The sequence below is a fragment of the Panthera tigris genome, chromosome D3 (genome assembly GCF_018350195.1).
Source record: "Panthera tigris isolate Pti1 chromosome D3, P.tigris_Pti1_mat1.1, whole genome shotgun sequence".
NCBI classification, from domain to species: Eukaryota; Metazoa; Chordata; class Mammalia; order Carnivora; family Felidae; genus Panthera; species Panthera tigris.
Genome location: NC_056671.1, coordinates 57,938,458 through 57,955,386, shown reverse-complemented (window position 1 = coordinate 57,955,386; position 16,929 = coordinate 57,938,458). Strand labels below are relative to the sequence as shown.

The 16,929-nt window shown below is 35.4% G+C and overlaps 1 protein-coding gene across 13 annotated transcripts in view; it reads right to left on the bottom strand.

The window, feature by feature from the left end:
* KIAA1328 (KIAA1328 ortholog) overlaps positions 1-16,929 on the bottom strand; it is a 343,523-nt gene that overhangs the window by 120,947 nt on the left and 205,647 nt on the right. For 11 of the 13 annotated variants that reach the window (XM_042963015.1, XM_042963014.1, XM_042963020.1 and 8 more), the window contains 2 exons: positions 9,634-10,307; positions 1,454-1,561 (listed from right to left, as the gene is read on the bottom strand). In XM_042963015.1, coding sequence (XP_042818949.1) covers positions 1,454-1,561; positions 9,634-10,307 — 782 coding nt within the window. The remainder of the gene's footprint in view (positions 1-1,453; positions 1,562-9,633; positions 10,308-16,929) is intronic. The other 2 variants (XM_042963017.1, XM_042963016.1) reach the window with 1 other exon arrangement.

Genomic DNA, 16,929 nt, shown 5'->3' with positions numbered 1-16,929 from the left:
ACCCTGGAGAGGGCAGAGAGAGAGAGAGAGAGAGAGAGAGAGAGAGAGAGAGAGAGAGAGAAAGCCTCAAATTCTGTGTAACAACCCTGCCAGTTTGGGCTGACCGCTGAACTACACATGAATGAGGCCGACTCAAGCATCCATCCGAGTTAAAGTTCAAAGGGCTCGGCAGTGATTTTCACTGTTACTCGCAAGGGAGATAGGGCTTGGAATGTGAATTCAGTCAAGTTAAATGCTTGCTAACACACACAAAAAATTAACACTGTTTAGAGGACTAAAAGTGAATTCTAGAGTCATTCCCAGTACCAGGAAACAATAAAAAACTGCTAAGTGTACAAAGGAAACCATGACCAATACTCAAGATTAAAGCTGACCAATGGAGAGAAGCCCCAAGATAAACCAGGTGTTTGAGAAAAGCATTTTAAAGGAAAAATAATGAATAAAGGAATTGTAATGAATAAAATAGGAAATTTCAGTAGAGAAATAGAAATTTTAACAAAGATACAAATAGAAATTCTAAAACTGAAAAATCCAATATCTAATTTAAAAAAATCATTCTATGGGCTTAACGGCAGATTGGAAATAACAGAAGAGTTGATGAACTTGAGAACAGATCAGTAGAAATTATCCACAATGAAGAAAAAGGAAAAAAAAGATTCTAAAAAATTAGCAGAGTCAGGGACTTCAGTAAAGATCTAATATACCTGTAAATGAAATCCAGAAGGAAAGAAGAAAGAGAAAAGGTAAAAAAAACTTTTTTGAACAAATAATGGCCAAAAATTCTTCAAATTTCATGAAAAGAGAATTCTCAAACATAGCTTTGATGGTGAAAACTGATTTAACTTTTATGGAAAGCAACTGGGCCATGTGAATCAAGAATCTTAAAAGTATTGATATGCACTTTGAGTTTGTAGTTCCGTTTACAGGAATCCATACCAAAGACATGGGTAGAGATAAAGTAAAAAATTTATTCTAGCAATGCTCTTCAAGGCATAATTTATAATAGCAAAACCTTATATTATCCAACAATAGACTAATAGATGAATATTGAGCAATACTTGTCATACAATAAATATTTGTTGAATGAATTAATATCAAGTTTTCATAAAATAAATTATGACATCAGAAAATATGTTACAGTGAAAAAGCAAAAATTAAAATTCAGCATAAGAATAATCTCTATTACTCAAAATAGAATATATTACTATAAAAGAAAGATAGAGGGAGAGGGCTCAAAGGATCATCTCTGAATGGTAGGATCATGAATGATTTTTATTTTTTACACATTTTTGTATTGTTAAAAATTTTATAGTGAGAATGTATTTATTTATATTATCAGAAAACTGGACCTATATAAAGCTGTAAAAACATACCAAACATATCCTTAATATCTTTGCCTTAATATCTGTATCCTACATGTTCTTGCTTTCACCCACCCATAACTCAGGTTTACCTTGGTCCAGAGTCATCCCCATTCATATCCAGATTGAGTTCTCGGGGTTTAGTAAACTCTTTAGCAGCAACAAGTTCTCTTGACTTAAATACAGCTTGATTTCTCAACCTGGAAAAAAAAATTAGAGGCTTTCTAATCCTTGGAACCTAAGCAACTGAATGGTCACCCTTGCAGGACAATATGCTTTCAGCTAGACCTCAAACAATTGTTTTCAAATTAAAACTTGATCTGTCAGAGGGCCAGGGTGGCTCAGTTGATTGAGAGTCCGACTGTGGCTCAGGTCATGAGTTTGAGCTCTTTGCTGACAGCTCAGAGCCTGGAGCCTGCTTGGGATTCTGTGTCTCCCTCTCTCTCTGCCCCTTCTCAGCTCATGCTCTGTCTCTGTCTCTGTCTCTGTCTCTGTCTCTGTCTCTGTCTCTGTCTCTGTCTCTCTCTCAAAAGTAAAACAAAACATTAAAAAAACCCAACAACCTCGATCTGTCAAAATAAATGGGCACTTCCTAAATACACACAGGATGTAAATAAAATAGACACAAATCAGTTTTACAGGAATTTCAATTTTCTTTATTTACAGAGGAGTTGGAGAACACTGAGTTGGTCAAAATATCATTTAAAACCTCAACACTATAGATGCTTTAGGAGTACTTTAAGTTTCTTCATTAGAAATTTCAAGTTTCTTTCTATTCACTCCTAAGCAAGTGTATTCTGATTATCAGAGTCTTAATGGGAATTCTAGTAACACTAAGTATCACTGACCATGCCCAATATATCCATAAAAGGCAAATATTTCTCATATTGTCAATTCAAAGAGCTGGGGCTATGTCTCACTGACCAATGTGTTTTCTTAAGATCATAGAAACTGAAAGAAATTCTATCCAGCAATGCTAACTAGCCCCATCCTCGATGTGCTGAGGAGGGAAGGCAGAGAAAGAAATTAGCATGTTCTACCAGAGTCTGGGTGGCAATTAACCACTGGCACTTTTTCTACCCATATGTGACCTTTCCTACCCATTTTCTAAGTTTTTTTAGAAATATTCTCTGGCTCATTTTTAGAAATGAAATCTGTAGAAGTATATTCTTTAACTATGAAATAAAACCAGGAAGAGGGGAAAATATTATTAAAACGGCATTATCATTTCCATCATTGTCAAAGACATTCTTATAACTGCAACTAATTATGCACAGTAATAAACAAAGAAAAATATGTAGGGGGTGCCTGGATGGCTCAGTTGGCCAAGTGTTCAACTCTGGGTTTTAGTTCAGGTTATGATCTCAGTTTGTGAGACTGATCCCCGCCAGGGGCTCTGAGCTGACAGCATGGAGCCTGCTTGAGATTCTCTCTCTCTCCCTCTCTCTTTGTCCCTCCCTCACTCTCTCTGTCTCAAAAATAAATAATTATATACCAAAAAAAAATTAGATTAATTACCCTCTAGGAACTTAGAATTTTATAATAATATTTGGTAGTGACACATACATAGGTAGGTAAATGCAGAGAGCAGGGAAGCTATACTTCTATCAGACAAAATAGACAAATCAAAAATTGTAAAAAGACACAAAGAAAATCACTATATAATAACAAAAAGGTTGATTCATCAAGAGAATGTTAGCAATTGTACATATATGTGTATCTAACACAGCAACACCTAAATTTATTAAGCAAATACTAACATATCTGAAGGGAGAAACAGATAATTCAATAACAGCTTCAATACCCTACTTTCAACAATGGATAGATCATCCAGATGTTAAAGAAACACTGGACTTTAACTATGCTTTATATAAAATAGACCTAATAGACATATACAGAACATACCATCAAACAGCAGCAGAACACATATTCTTTTCAGGTATAAACAGAACATTTTCCAGGACAGATCATGTTAGGTCACAAAACAATTCTTAGCAAATTGAATAAGACTGAAATCATACCTTTTCCAAACATAATGTTATAAAACTAGAAGTCAGTAACAGGAGGAAATGGGAAAATTCACAATAAGTGGAAATTAAACAACACACTCCTGAACAACCAGTGAGTCAAAGAAGAAATCAACAGGGACACTAAAAAATATCTTGAAACAAATTAAAATAGAAACATACCAAAATTTATGAAATGCAGCAAAAACAGTTCTAAGAGGTAAGTTTATAGTTTTAAATGTCTATATTAAGGAAAAAGAAAGATCTCGGGGTGCCTGGGTGACTCAGTCGGTTAAGCATCTGACTTTGGCTCAGGTCATGATCTCATGGTTCGTGAATCTGAGCCCTGCATCAGCCTCTGTGCTGACAGTCAGAGCCTGGAGTCTGCTTGGGATTCTGTGTCTCCCTCTCTCTCTGCCCCTCCCCCACTCACAGTCTATCTATACATATCAAAAATAAATAAACATTAAAAAAATGTTTTAAAAAGAAAAAAATTAAGATCTCTAATAAACAATCTATAATTATACTTCAAGGAACTATAAAAAGAAAAACAAACCAGGGCCAAAGTTAGCTGAAGGGAGGAAATAACAATGGCCAGAGCAAAAATAAGAGACTAGAAAAATAGAAAGGATTACTGAAACGAAAAGCTGGTTTTTTGAAAGGATAAACAAAATTAACAAACTTTTGTTTGTTAGAAGAAAGAGAGGACTCCCAAAAAAAAAGCAGAAATGAAAGAGAAGCCATTATAACTGATACCACAGAAACACAAAGGATCATAAGAGGCTACTATAAACAGTTACATGCCAAAATATTGGATAATCCAGAAGAAATGATAAATTCCTAGAAATATACAACCTTCCAAAATGGAATCATGAAGAAACAGAAAATCTTAACAGACCCAAAATGACTAAGGATTAGATTAAATCAGTGAGTAAAAATCTTATGACAAAGAAAAATCCAGGACTAGATAGTTTCACTGGTGAATTCTACCAAACATTTTAAGACAAATTAATACAAATCTTTCTAAAACTCTTCCAAAAGTTTGAATAGGCAGGAACACACCCAAATTCATTGTATAAGGCAGCATTATACTGATACCAAAGCCAGGTAAGCACACCGCAAGAAAAAAAAATAGGTCAATAATTCCAATTAATATAGATGAAAAGAAATCCCAACAAAATACTGTCAAAGGGAATTTACTACATTAATAGAATAAAAAACAAAAATCATATGATCATTTCAATAAAATGCAGAAAAAGCATTTGTCACAATCCAACATCCTTTCATGATAATAGCTCTCAAGAAATTGAGTATAGAAAGAACATAACATAATCAAGGGCCATATATCACAAGCCCACTACTAACATCATATTCAAAGGTGAAAGGTTGAAAACTTTTCCTTTAAGATCAGGGACAAGACAAGGATGTCCACTCTTGTCACTCTTCTTCTACATAATACTGAAAGTACCAGCCCGAGCAATTAGGCAAGAAAAGCAAATAAAAGATATCCCAATCAGAAAGAAAAGTAAAATTTTCTCTGTTTGCAGATGGCTTAACCTTATGTATAAAAAACAATGAAGATGCCATCAAACAACTGTTAGAACTAAAGAAGAAATTCACTAAAATTGCAGGGTACAAAAATCAACATACAAAAATCGGATGCATTTCTATACACTAACAATGAACTACCTAAAAAATAAATTAATAAATCAATCCCATTTACAGTTGCATCAAAAACAATACACTTAGAATAAATTTAACCAAGGAGGTAAAAGATCTGTACACTAAAGCTATAAGACACTGAGGAAATTGAGGAAAACACAAATAATGGAAAAATGTCTTGTGTTCATGGATTAGAAGAATCAGTATTGTTAAAATGTCCATACTACCAACAGTAATCTACAGGTTGAATGCAATCCTTATCAATATTCCATTGGAATTTTTCACAGAATTAGAAAAAACAATTCTAAGATTTATATAGAACCAAAAAGACCCCAAATAGCCAAAGTAATCCTGAGAAAGAACAAAGCTGGAGGCTCCACACTTCCTAGTTTCAAACAATACAAAGCTATAGCAATCAAAACAGTGAAGGTATACAAACAGATATAAAGACAAACAGAACAGAATAGAAAGCCCAGAAATAGACTTGAGCATATACGGTTTGTTACTCTTTGTTCAGCATACCAAGAATACACAATGGGGAAGGGATAGTCTCTTTCAATAAATGGTGTTGGGAAAATTGGATATCCACATGCAAAAGAATGAAAAATTAACTTGAACTGGATTAAAGACTTAAATATAAGACCTAAAACTGTAAAACTACAAGAAGGAAACGTAGAAAAAAACTCCTTGACATTAGTCTTGGAAATTATTTTTTGGATTTGACACCAAAAGATCAGGCAAAACTAGTAAAAATAAATGGGACCACATCAAGATAAAAGGCTTCTGCACAGCAAAGGAAATAAATTATAAAAATGAAATATATATATATATATATATGTATACATATAATCTCTCTCTCTCTCTCTCTCTCTCTCACACACACACACACATATGATAAAGGGTTAATATTCAAAATATATAAGGGACTTACACAACTTAATAGCAAAAAAATCCCTAAATAATCCAATTAAAAAACTGGCAGAGGCACTGAGAAGACATTTTTCCAAAGAAGACATACAAGTTGACTCACAGGTACACGAAAAGTTGCTTGACATCACTAATTGTCAGTGACATGCAAATCAAAACTACAGTGAGATATTGCCTCACACCTGTTAGATTGGCTTCGATCAAAAAGATAAAAAGATAACAAATGTTGGGCAGGATATGGAGAAAAGGGAATTCCTATACACAGGTGGTGCAAATGCAAATTGGTACAGCCATTATGAAAAACGGTATGGAGGTTTCTCAAACAAACCTTAAAAACAGAACCACCATATGATCCCACAATCCTACTTCTGGGTATCTGCACTCCCATGTTCATTGTCGCATCACTCATAATGGAAACAACCTAAGTGTCTGCTAACACATGAATGGGTAAAAAGATATATAAAAATATATATTATTCAGCCAGGAGAAAGAAGGAAATCCTAACTTTTGCAACACCATGGATGAACCTAGAGGAACATTACACGAAGTGAACACACCAACACACCAAAATATGTGAGTCATAGTTAAAACCGTGCTGAGAGGGAAATTTATAGCACTAAATGCTCCCACCAGAAAAGAAAAAAGTCTCCAAGTAATGATCTAAGCTCCCACCTTAAGAAATTTAAAAATACAAGAGAAAGACAAATCCTACACAAGCAGAAGGAAGAAAATATTAAGAAATGAATGAAACTAATAAATGAGACCAGGATTCCCTAGATACCAAAGTTAGACAAAGACAGTACACACACACACACACACACACACACACACAAAGACAGACCAAAATTCCTCACCAATACTGACGCAATGCCCTTAACAAACTCTTAGTAGATGGAATTTGGTAATATATAAAAAGTATTTTACACTATGACCAAATGGGACTTATTCCAGGAATGCAACACTAGGTCAATATTCAAAAATTAATAAATACAATCCACCATATTAGTAGGCTAAATTAAAAAAAAATCACATGATCACATTAACTGATGTATAAACAGGATTTGAGGAAATTTAACAAACATTCATGATAAAAACTTTATATAACCTATAAGGAGAAAATTTGATAAATTAAACTTTATCAAAATTAAAAAAAAAGCCTTTTGCTCTGTGAAGGATCCTTTTAAGTAAGATGAAACAGACAATCCACAGAATAGGAGAAAATGTTTGCAATCCACCTAGCTGAGAAAAGGCATGTCTAGCATATATAAAAAGCTCTCAAAATTCAATAAATCTCAAGAAATCCAAATAGAATATAGACAAAAGATACTACAGAGACAATTTACCCAAAAAGATGGAAGAAAAACAAACAAGTAAATGAAAAGATTTTCAACATCACTAGCCATTAGGGAAATGCAAGCTAAGACCACAGTGAAATATTACTACACACAGATTAGAATAGGCAAAATAGAAATTTGTGACAATTCCAAACGCTGGTAAGGATGTGGAGAAACAATTTCATATACATTGGTGGTGAAGACATATTTTATACTAAATATAGTATAAGCTAAGTATACATTTAATTTTTTAAAACTAAATATATACTTATCATATGATCTAGCAATCACATTCTTAACTTTTATTTGTAGAAATGAAAACCTTAGTCCACACAGAAACTTGTATAAAGATGTATGTAGCAGCTCTCCTCGTAATAGGCAAAGAACCAAGTTGCCCTTCAATAGATAATTGGTTAAACAGATCATGGTATAACCATATCATGGACTACTACTCCACAATCAAAAGGCACAACATATGTTACAACCTAGATGAATCTCAAGAGCATTATACTGCGTGAAAAAAAGCCAACATCGAACATTCATACACTGTATAATCCCATTTATATAACAATCTCAAAATGCCAAAATTATAGAAATAGACAACAGATTACTGGTTTCTATGGGTTAAGGATGGTGGGGGCAGAAGAGGGTGGACAACTCAAATGGGGTAGTAAAAAGGAAACCCTGGTGTTGCTGAAATAGTTCTATAGTTTGATTGTTGTGATGGTTACACAAGTCCACACGTGGTAAAATGCATGGAACTAGACACATTGTACCAAAGTTGATTTATTAATTTTGATATTGTATTCTAGTTATGTAAGATATAGCCATTGGGAGAAACTGGGAGGACCTCTCTGTACTATGTATGCAACTTCCTGTTAATCTATAATTATTTATTGAAAAGTTTATAAATCTCTATAAATATGTATAAGCTTTTACAATTTATGCATACACAAAACTTGCTGAAAAACTGTATTTCATAGCTCTCTCATCTAAGCTAGGATGATCAAGATAACAATAAAGACTTTATTGTCATTATGCAGTATTATTTTAATAAATAGAGCTGTTCAAATGAACACAATGTCTATTTATTGTCATTACATAGCATTATTTCAGTAAACAGTGCTGTCCAAGTGAACATGAAACCTGTTTTAAAATTATGCAGTCTGCTGGACTATGCCCTCTTTAATGACCACATTGGATTCATTTCTCTATCCTAAGTGCCTAGAACCATTTCTTACATATCATAGGCATTCAATAAATGTTAGTTAAATACAGTTCTCAAGAGAGATTAGACATTAACTGGAGGATTAGAGATTGGGGTCATCAAACTGAAGCAATCTTTTGGCCTTTGGTGAAAATCTTGTTATAAGAGCCTTCATTTTCAGTTATGTTAAGAGCCTCCAGCTTTCAACAGTGAAGAACAGAACTGTCCGATCATGAATAAAGAGAAAGTGGCAGAGCACTTCTGGTTCCAAGCAAAGCATTACACTAAAGGAAAAATTCCAAGAAAGAACTCTCAAAGATATTAGAATCTAAAAAATATTGGCAGAATCTGTGAGTGAGAGACAATTAACTCTAAGAACTAAAAGACAATGACAGTTGTACTAAGTGTGTCTGTATAGGATGTATGTGTCTGCATAGAATGTATGAATGTGTACAAAGGGGAAATGGTAAGTTTGATCAAGAAGGAAATGGCAGGGATATATATATACAAGCACTTCTCTCGGAAAACTTGTAATTTATTATTTATTTATTTATTTATTTATTTATTTATTTATTAAAGTTTATTTATTTTGAGAGAGAGAGAGAGAAGAGTTCAAATGTGGGTAAGTTTATAGGAATTGGTTATTGAACAGGTTATGTTTCATGATGAGAAAAGGTTGAATTTAGAAGGCTCTTATCATTTGTTACATTTTATATTATGGTGGATAGACATAAATATGGTATGATGACAGTTAATCACTCTGCTTCACAATCTGATTCCACATCCTGAAGTCTCAAATTTTTACTTAATGCCTAATAGTCTCCATGATGACCTCAAATAGCAGAAGATTTTATGTAACAATATCTTTTAAAAATATTCTCTTCAGAATCCAGCGAAAGTTACAATGGACTGCTCAGAGGTAGATATTCTAGGCTAACATTTGGGAAGATGGGGTAATGTTCTAAGTCTTCCAAAGAAGATCATAGAATTTACTTAGTCATCATAGTTAGTATGCATCTTGAGGAAGCCAAGACCCCAAGGAACCTCTGTGCCTTTGCAACTTTATATTAGTACAAGAGTCATTTTACACGGAGTTCTCCAAGCTAGACATTGCTGAGAGAACAGGTAAGACTCACCAATTATAATCCAGTCGAGACTGATGAAGCTGCTGCTGTTTCAGGAGAAGCTTTGTCTCCTGCTGGGTCAGCAGATGCTGAAGGCGCTCTTTTTCAATTTCCAGCTCCATTTTCTGAAGCATAAGTTGCTGCCTTCTATTTTCCGAGAGTTGCTTTCTCACATCAGTTTCACTAGCCTGCTGTGTTCCTTGACCATGCAGCAGGGATGCCCAGGAAAGCCCACAATTATTGCATGATTCCAGATGTGTTTTGGAATATTGAGGGGCCGTGTGTGTAGGATGACTTTCATGAACATGATCTTCATTTTCAGAAAGTCTATGACCACAACACTGACTGGATGGAGAAGGCTTCAGGTGTTGGCATTGTTTCATCTTCAATTCTGCTGGTGGGGCTTTCTCTGTAGGGACTGCGTCTACTAGTTTTCTCCCTGGGGATCCATAATCACATGTTCTGGTCTCTAATGGCACCCTGTCTTGGTCCTCTTTAGGACAATGAAAATCTGCTGGCTTCAAAGAATTATTCTTAAACTCCACAAGGGATTCTGAAGTGGAGTCTTGGATTGCAGACATAGGCCTCTGCTTGGTTTGATAGCAGGTTTGTGATTTGGCTACACTCAAGTAGGAGCCATCCAGTTCCATAGCTGAAGACCGAAGAGTGCTCTTCCTATTGGATACCTAAAAGGAACCGCAAGATCATTTGTCAAATAAGAGCACACTGAAAGGAGTTCTTTTGACTTTTCAGAAATCAGTGATATATGTTTCTCAAAACAAAGCTCTTGTTCTGTCTTCTTAATAAATGATAGTATTCACATAGCTAAACAGACATGTGCCACAAAGCCAAACCCATTTTCAAACAATCTACATTTCAGTAAATCCAGAAGTAAGAGAAAAAGAAAGTACTTCTATTTGCTGTTTAAGCAAGATCCCAGGAGTTGGAAATAATGAGTGTTACATAGAATCAACTTTGAGAAGAGGCAAAAGCATTAAATGCTAAGGTCTTAAAATGTTTACTTTTAAATACTAAGCCAAGAAATCCACTCAGCCACCTTAAATACCCTTTGAAATGTCCTTTGTTTGTCCATTACACACAATGAGATTTGATGTAAAACAGTTCATCTTATACTGAATAGGATGTTAGTTACCGCCAGAAATTTGATGAGTTTTTGTATCTTTAGAGCACACAGATAAAACCAAGCACTTTCCAAAAAATATGATTCTAATCAAAAGCGGTTATTTAAATACAAACCATATTTAATTTCAGCTATAAACATAAGTGATTTTTTAGTTAAGCTATTTGAGTGATCATAGCCTGATAGAACTCAGGCAGAAAGGAAGCAGTTGCAAATTACCTTTGGCAGGCCAATAGCATGAGCTTTCCAGCATTTTAGCCTCACGCCTGTTCTATCAGGGAGAGCAAAACTTAGCTTATATCAGTGATTCTCTAACTTTAGCATGTATCAGAATCACCTGGAGGAAGTGTCAAATGTGAATTTCTGGGCTTCATTCTTAGGGTTTCCAATTCAGTAAGTATGGAGCAGAGTTAAGTGAAGCTGTGTTTTTAACAAGTTGCCAGATGATGCTGATGTTGCTAATCTGGCACCACACTTTGAGAACCACTGGTGTCACGGGACATCTGACTCCTCCTGTGTCCCTCTTATAGGACTGTTTTCGTAACACTGGCCTCATCCAGGTAATCCTGGATAATTCCCTCATCTCAAAGTCCTTAAGTTAATCACATCTATAAAGTCTCTTGTCATACAAAATCCTTTGTGTCATATAAAGAGACTTTCACAGGTTCCAGGAATTAGGACATGGACATATTTGGGGGGGCATTATTCAGTCTGCCACAACTTCTTTTTAAATTAGAACTAAATCATAAACAGTTGAGATGGTTACCTTATTCTAGAGACATGGAATAAATGAATAATTGAGATCCCTAGCAGAAGGGAGAAAAAAAAATCCCACCAATTTACCTTGTAATAGTTGAGATGATCTGATTGGAAAAAAATGTCAACAGATATACAGCAACACCATGTTTCCTATATTCTTTTTTAAATACATTTTAAAAATGTTTATTTATTTTGAGAGAGAAAGACAGAGAGAGAAAGAGAGAATCTCGAGCAGGCCCCAAGCTTGGCTCAGGGCCCAACTCGGGTTCAATCCCACAACTGTGAGATCATGACCCAAGCCAAAACCAAGATACTTAACTGACTGAGCCACCCAGGCATCCTTGTTTCCTATCTTCCGATAAAAGAGGATTATCAGAATTATTATATTATTATATTATATTATTATAATGATTATTAAGACTTTGAGTTTCTAAAACAATACTAAAGGAGTTCTATTCAAATGAGAATGACCCATATCTAGGAAGGAGACTTGGTCCTCTTCAAAGAAGACACACAATCCTTTACACTGAGCAGGTGACACGGAGTAGATTGCAAGCTACGGAGAAGAAACTAGTCCTAGGGCAAAATTTATGATAAACTACCTCATAAAAAAAAATTAACCTCATTTTACAACTAAAGGGAAACTCCAGCCCACATTAATCTCCCCTACTCTGAACTTCTGTAGCACTTACTGTCAAAACAAATATTTAACATTTATCATCTGCTACTCTGTATGGTAAGCTATCTTTTCATAGAATTATATTTAAAAATGACAGGTGAATTTTTTAAAGGTCTGGAAACTTAAATCCACTCTTTTACATTGTCCTATGTTTCCTAATCCATGTGTTGGCAACTTAACAATGGCATGTATGTATTATTTTATATTCTTATTTTTGTTCCTCAGCATTATTTACATATGTGCATCTTTAGATACTGATATAGCTGATACTTATGTTAATGGTACTGATTATTAAATTACTCATAAATGTCACATATTTGGAATATTTAAAAATGTTTTTTTGGAAGTGTCAGGTATTTGGAATATTAAAAAAATACTTTTGTTGGTAGTTAACTTTTTATGTTTATGAGAAGCAGTTCAACTTAATGATTTTGATGCACACTTTGCTCAAAGAGAACACTCCTTTGCCAGTTACTGATGGGTGACTGTGCATGTTGGTAGGCAGAATTCTAAGATGGTCCCCAAGATTCCTGTCCTCTTTGTGTGCCCACGTGGTATTATCTCCTCCCCTTGAATGTGGGTATAACTTGTGAACATGATGAGATATTAATCCCATTATTACGCTAGAGTATATGACCAAAGGGACATTACAGATTAACTCAGGCTCCTCCTAATCAGTAGAGTTTTAATTAATACAAAGGAGATTATCTTTTATGGGCCACACCTAATCAAGTAAGTCCTTTATAAAAGGGTCTGGTGCCCTCCCTAAGATCAGAGATTGGCTTTGAAGAAACAAGCTAACATGTTATGGGAGGACCAATGAAGGGGGTCATGTGCCAATGACCTCTGGAGCAGAAGGCAGTTTCCAGCCAACAGCTAGCAAAAAATGAGACATCAGGAAACTAAATTCTGCCAACAAGCACGTGAGCTTGGAAGGGGACCTAGAGCTCCAGATGAGAATGCAGCCCAGCTGTTACCCAGACTGCACCTTTCTAAGACCCCAAGCAGAGGACCCAACCAACCTGCACCTGACTCATGACCCATAGAAATGGTGAGATAATAAATGTGTGTTGTATTAAACTAGTAAATTTGTAGTATTTTGTTGCACAGCAATAAAAAAATGAATAAAGCACCTTTTTCAACTTGCCTGACCCTCAGTTTTCTCATCAGTAAAACAGGGATCAAAGACAGCATCTACCTTAAAACTGAACATGGTGGGGGCGCCTGGGTGGCTTGGTCGGTTAAGCGTCCGACTTCGGCTCAGGTCATGATCTCACAGTCCGTGAGTTCGAGCCCCGTGTCGGGCTCTGTGCTGACAGCTCAGAGCCTGGAGCCTGTTTCAGATTCTGTGTCTCCCTCTCTCTCTGCCCCTCCCCTGTTCATGCTCTGTCTCTCTCTGTCTCAAAAATAAATAAATGTTAAAAAAAAATTAAAAAAAAAAAAACTGAACATGGTGGACAGATGGGCACTTATCAAGGTTGCCATTTCATAAGGGTACTGATTTACAAAAAGGAAAAAAAAAAAAAAACCCTTATATTTACCCAAACGTTTTTCAAGGAGAACCTTATGGGGTATGTGCCAGGGAGGGGCAGGGGGGAAGTGAGATCTCCAAGGGACATGTACAGTTACAATGATTACCTTAAATTGTCTTCTAAAACAAATGAGTTTGGTTATCCAGCTTTATTTTGCTACAGTGAGGCTTGCAAGTTGGGTCAGTGTTGAAATGCTTTAGATAATAGACAGATTCTTCAAGTTTGTCCTCATTACAAAATATGTCTTACCCTGACATCTTGCCTTGCCTCTTAGGGCTATTGTGACGACTGGATGAGATCATTCACACAAAGTGCTTTGGATATTGCCAATCTACAGTCAGTATTCAAACAATGTTTCCTATTATAATTATTACTACTGTTACTAGCATTGACTTCTCTGCCCCAACAACTTTTGCAGTCAGGGTTCTATTTACTTCCTCTGTATGTATAGCACTGAGGCTTGCATATACTACATTCTCAATAACAAGGGGCTGACTGTATCAGATAAGAAGAAAAGTCAAGTTGGGGTATGCGTCCCAGAAAATTAGAAATGAAAATCAGAATCCATGATTAGGCTGAATTATATGCTACTAAGGAAAATGAAGAGAGGAGAAATAGAAAACTGCCTATTAGGATCTGAATATAAGAAATTAAGTTATTTTATTAGTGAAGTGAAGACAAATATTGCCTCTGGGACACATGGAAGTCACCACGGGCCCAATGAAACAGATGTGTTTTTCTTTCTGGAGCTGCTGCACCATGCTTTCTATGAGATGTTTACAAATGTAACCTCTTTTAACTAAGGCTTAAACTAACAAATCCCAAACCGCTGTCTCTGGCATATGGGTTTGATATGAATTTTTCAGATACATCACACTAATTTAGGAACCAATAATTTTTTTAATGGAGGCATAATTTACATATACTAAAATGCACACATCTTAAGTGTACAGCTTGATGAATTTTTACATTTGCATATACCCATGTAATCATCATTACCCCAGAAAGGTCCCTGTGCCCTTTCTAGTCAAACCAACCTCCTCATACTCCCAGAGGTAACCATTATTCTCACTTCTATGACCATAGATTAGTTTTGCCTATGTTTAGCTTCACATAAATGGAATCATATGGCATGCTACTCTTTTGTGGCTGGCCTCTTAAGCTCAACATAATTTTGCATGTTTATTTTTGAGAAAGAGAGAGAGAGAGAAAGAGAAGGGGGTGGGGCAGAGAGAGAGCACAGAGGATCCGAAGTGGGCACTGCACTGACAGCAGAGAGAATGTTGTGGGGCTCCAACTCACCAACCAGGAGATCATGACCTGAGCCAAAGTTGGTCACTTAACCAACTGAGCCACCCAGGAGCCTCATTAAGTTCAACATAATTTTGAATTTCTTTTATGTTTCTGTGTGTATCAATAGTTCATTCTTTTATATTGCTGCATAGTATTTCATTGTATGAATATAACAAAATTTGTTTATTCATTCTCTTATTGGATTAGGTTGTTCTGGTTTAGGGCTACTGCAAATAAAACTGCTAGCAATATTCTTACACAAAGTCTTTTTTTGACATACATATTTATTTTTCTTGGGTGCCAGGTAGGCATATGTTTGACTTTATTAGAAACAGTCAGAGTGGTCCATCTGTTTTACATCTCCATCAGCAAAGTAAAAGAGTCCCAGTTGCTTCTCATTCACACTTACATTTGATACTATGTTTTTATTTTTAGCCAATCTGGTGTGTAGTGAAATCTTATTGTGATTTTATTTTTCATTTCCCCGATATGTAATGATAATTAATTAACATATGCTTATTGGCCATTTGGATATCTTGTTTTGTGAAGTGCTTGTTGAAACCAATACCCTTAAATAATTCAAAATAATTTTTAAAAATTTAAAAATAAATGTTTGTTTATTTTTGAGAGAGAAAGAATGTGAGTGGGGGAGGGACAGAGAGTGAGGGAGAGAGAATCCAAAGAAGGCTCTGAACTATCAGCACAAAATCCAACTTGGGGCTCAAACCCATGAACCATGAGATCGTGACCTGAGCTGAAGTTGGATGCTAAACTGACTGAGCCACCCAGACACCCCAAAATAACTTTTAAAGGACTGAGATGGGAAATGGAAAATGAAGGTCAGAGAAGAGACCTTTATGCAAGTTATTACTGATGAGAGAACTGGGTTCTAAATATTCACCTTCACTGACCATTGAACTGAACTAAACATAGAGCTTACTATGTACTATGCTAAATGTTTTACATACTCAACCTATAATTCTTGATCACGACCTGAGCAAAAATCAACAGTTGGGCGCTTAACCAACTGAGCCACCCAGGTGCCCCTCAGCCTGTAATTCTTAACAACTCTATAAGGTAGTTATTAGAGTTACCAATTTGCATATGAGATAATGAAGTGCACTGAAGCAACACAACTTTCCCAAGATCCCATCAACACTATATTTGAGATAAATGGGAATATGAATCACTCCAAATCTGTAGTCTTCCATTTCTCCATAATGTAGCTTTTTAAAAAAAATTCGTTAATATGAAATGCTATTAAGCATAGAAAAGTTTAATCATCTCAGTGAATAATAATAAGTGAATAATAAGAAGACAATGTCCACCCACATAACCACTATCCAAGAAACGGAAAGCTGTCTGTATGCACAAGACCCTGCACAATCTCTACTCTCTACTTCTCCTGTCCAAGGGAATTACCATCTTGACTTTTATGGGAATAACTCCTCTGCTTCATACTTCCCTACTTAAAAGTCCATACCGGAATTTGGTTTTACCTGTTTATTTTTAAAGTATAAATGGAATAACATGAAGTACATTTTGTGTCTGACTTCTTTATCCAACATTATAATTATGAAGTTCATACATGATATAGAATGTGGCTGTAATTTGTTTGTTTTCATCAAAGATTTGCAAAGGTTAGCAAACTTCTGTAAAGGGCCAGTTAATAGACCTTTTAGTTTGCAGTCCATATGGTCTTTGTCATAACTACTCAGTTCTGCTTTTGTAGTGTGAAAGCAAGAGACAATACATAAATGAAAGACTGGTCCAGTAAAACCTTATTTACAGACACTGAAATCTGAATTTCAGGTAGTTTTCCCATTTTATGAAATATTCTTCACCCCCCCCCACCATTAAAAAAGTTAAAAACCATTCTTAACTCATGAGATTGGATTTGTCCT